The 1,234-nt window shown below is 43.5% G+C and overlaps 1 protein-coding gene across 1 annotated transcript in view; it reads left to right on the top strand.

Moving 5' to 3' along the window:
• Positions 1 to 6: 6 nt before the first annotated feature.
• The window catches only part of LOC116652686 (retinoic acid receptor RXR-beta-like), a gene marked incomplete at its 5' end in the record, with an annotated part of 16,818 nt that continues 15,590 nt past the window's right edge, over positions 7 to 1,234 (top strand). The window contains one exon of the mRNA XM_032441876.1: positions 7 to 49. Within this exon, the coding sequence (XP_032297767.1) occupies positions 7 to 49 (43 nt within the window). The remainder of the gene's footprint in view (positions 50 to 1,234) is intronic.

Genomic DNA, 1,234 nt, shown 5'->3' with positions numbered 1-1,234 from the left:
CCCCCCCCCGGGAAACGACTCTGCGCCATCTGCGGGGATCGATCCTCAGGTACGGACCCAAAATACGCCTTTTTTAACCCAAAATCTCAGCCCTAAATGTCTCGTTTCTGAACCCAAATATGAGCTTAAAACTGAGCCTAAAACTGACCCAAATTGCTTCATTCTGAGCCCAAAACTGAGCCCAAAACTGAGCCTAAAAGTGAGACTAAAAATGACCCAAATTCCTCGTTTCTGAGCCCAAAACTGACCCAAATCTGCCCTTTTTTAACCCAAAATCTGGGCCCTAAATGTCTCGTTTCTGAACCCAAATATGAGCCCAAAATTGAGCTTAAAAATGACCCAAATTCCTCCTTTCTGAGCCCAGAACTGAGCTTAAAACTGAGCCTAAAAGTGAGACTAAAAATGACCCAAATTGCTTCATTCTGAGCCCAAAACTGAGCCCAAAACTGAGCCAAATCTGCCCTTTTTTAACCCAAAATCTGGGCCCTAAATAGCTCATTTCTGAGGTCAAAATTGAGGCTAAAAGTGACTCAATGATGATCTCAGTGACCCCAATAGACACCAATAGACCCTAATGACTCCAATGATGATCCTAATAGACCCTAATGACCCTAATAGACCCTAATGACCCTAATAGACCCTAATAGACCCCAATAGACCCCAATGATGACCCTAATAGACCCTAATGACCCCAATGATGACCCCAATAGACCCTAATGACCCTAATAGACCCTAATAGACCCCAATGATGACCCTAATAGACCCTAATGACCCTAATAGAACCTAATAGACCCCAATGACCCTAATAGATCCTAATAGACCCCAATGATGACCCTAATGACCCTAATAGACCCTAATGACTCCAATGATGACCCTAATAGACCCTAATGACCCTAGTAATGACCCTAATAGACCCTAATGGTGACCCTAATAGACCCTAATAGACCCTAATGACCCCAATGATGACCCTAATAGACCCTAATGTCTCTAATGACCCCAATGATGACCCTAATAGACCCTAATGACCCCAATGATGACCCTAATAGACCCTAATGACCCCAATGATGACACTAATAGACCCTAATGACCCTAGTAATGACCCTAATAGACCCTAATGGTGACCCTAATAGACCCCAATGATGACCCTAATAGACCCTAATGACCCCAATGATGACCCCAATAGACCCTAATGACCCTAATAATGACCCTAATAGACCCTAATGACCCCAATGAT

Source organism: Coturnix japonica, unplaced genomic scaffold, assembly GCF_001577835.2.
Source record: "Coturnix japonica isolate 7356 unplaced genomic scaffold, Coturnix japonica 2.1 chrUnrandom669, whole genome shotgun sequence".
Classification (NCBI taxonomy): Eukaryota; Metazoa; Chordata; class Aves; order Galliformes; family Phasianidae; genus Coturnix; species Coturnix japonica.
The sequence above is the reverse complement of the archived record's forward strand: the minus strand, read 5'-3'. Positions and strand labels throughout refer to the sequence as shown.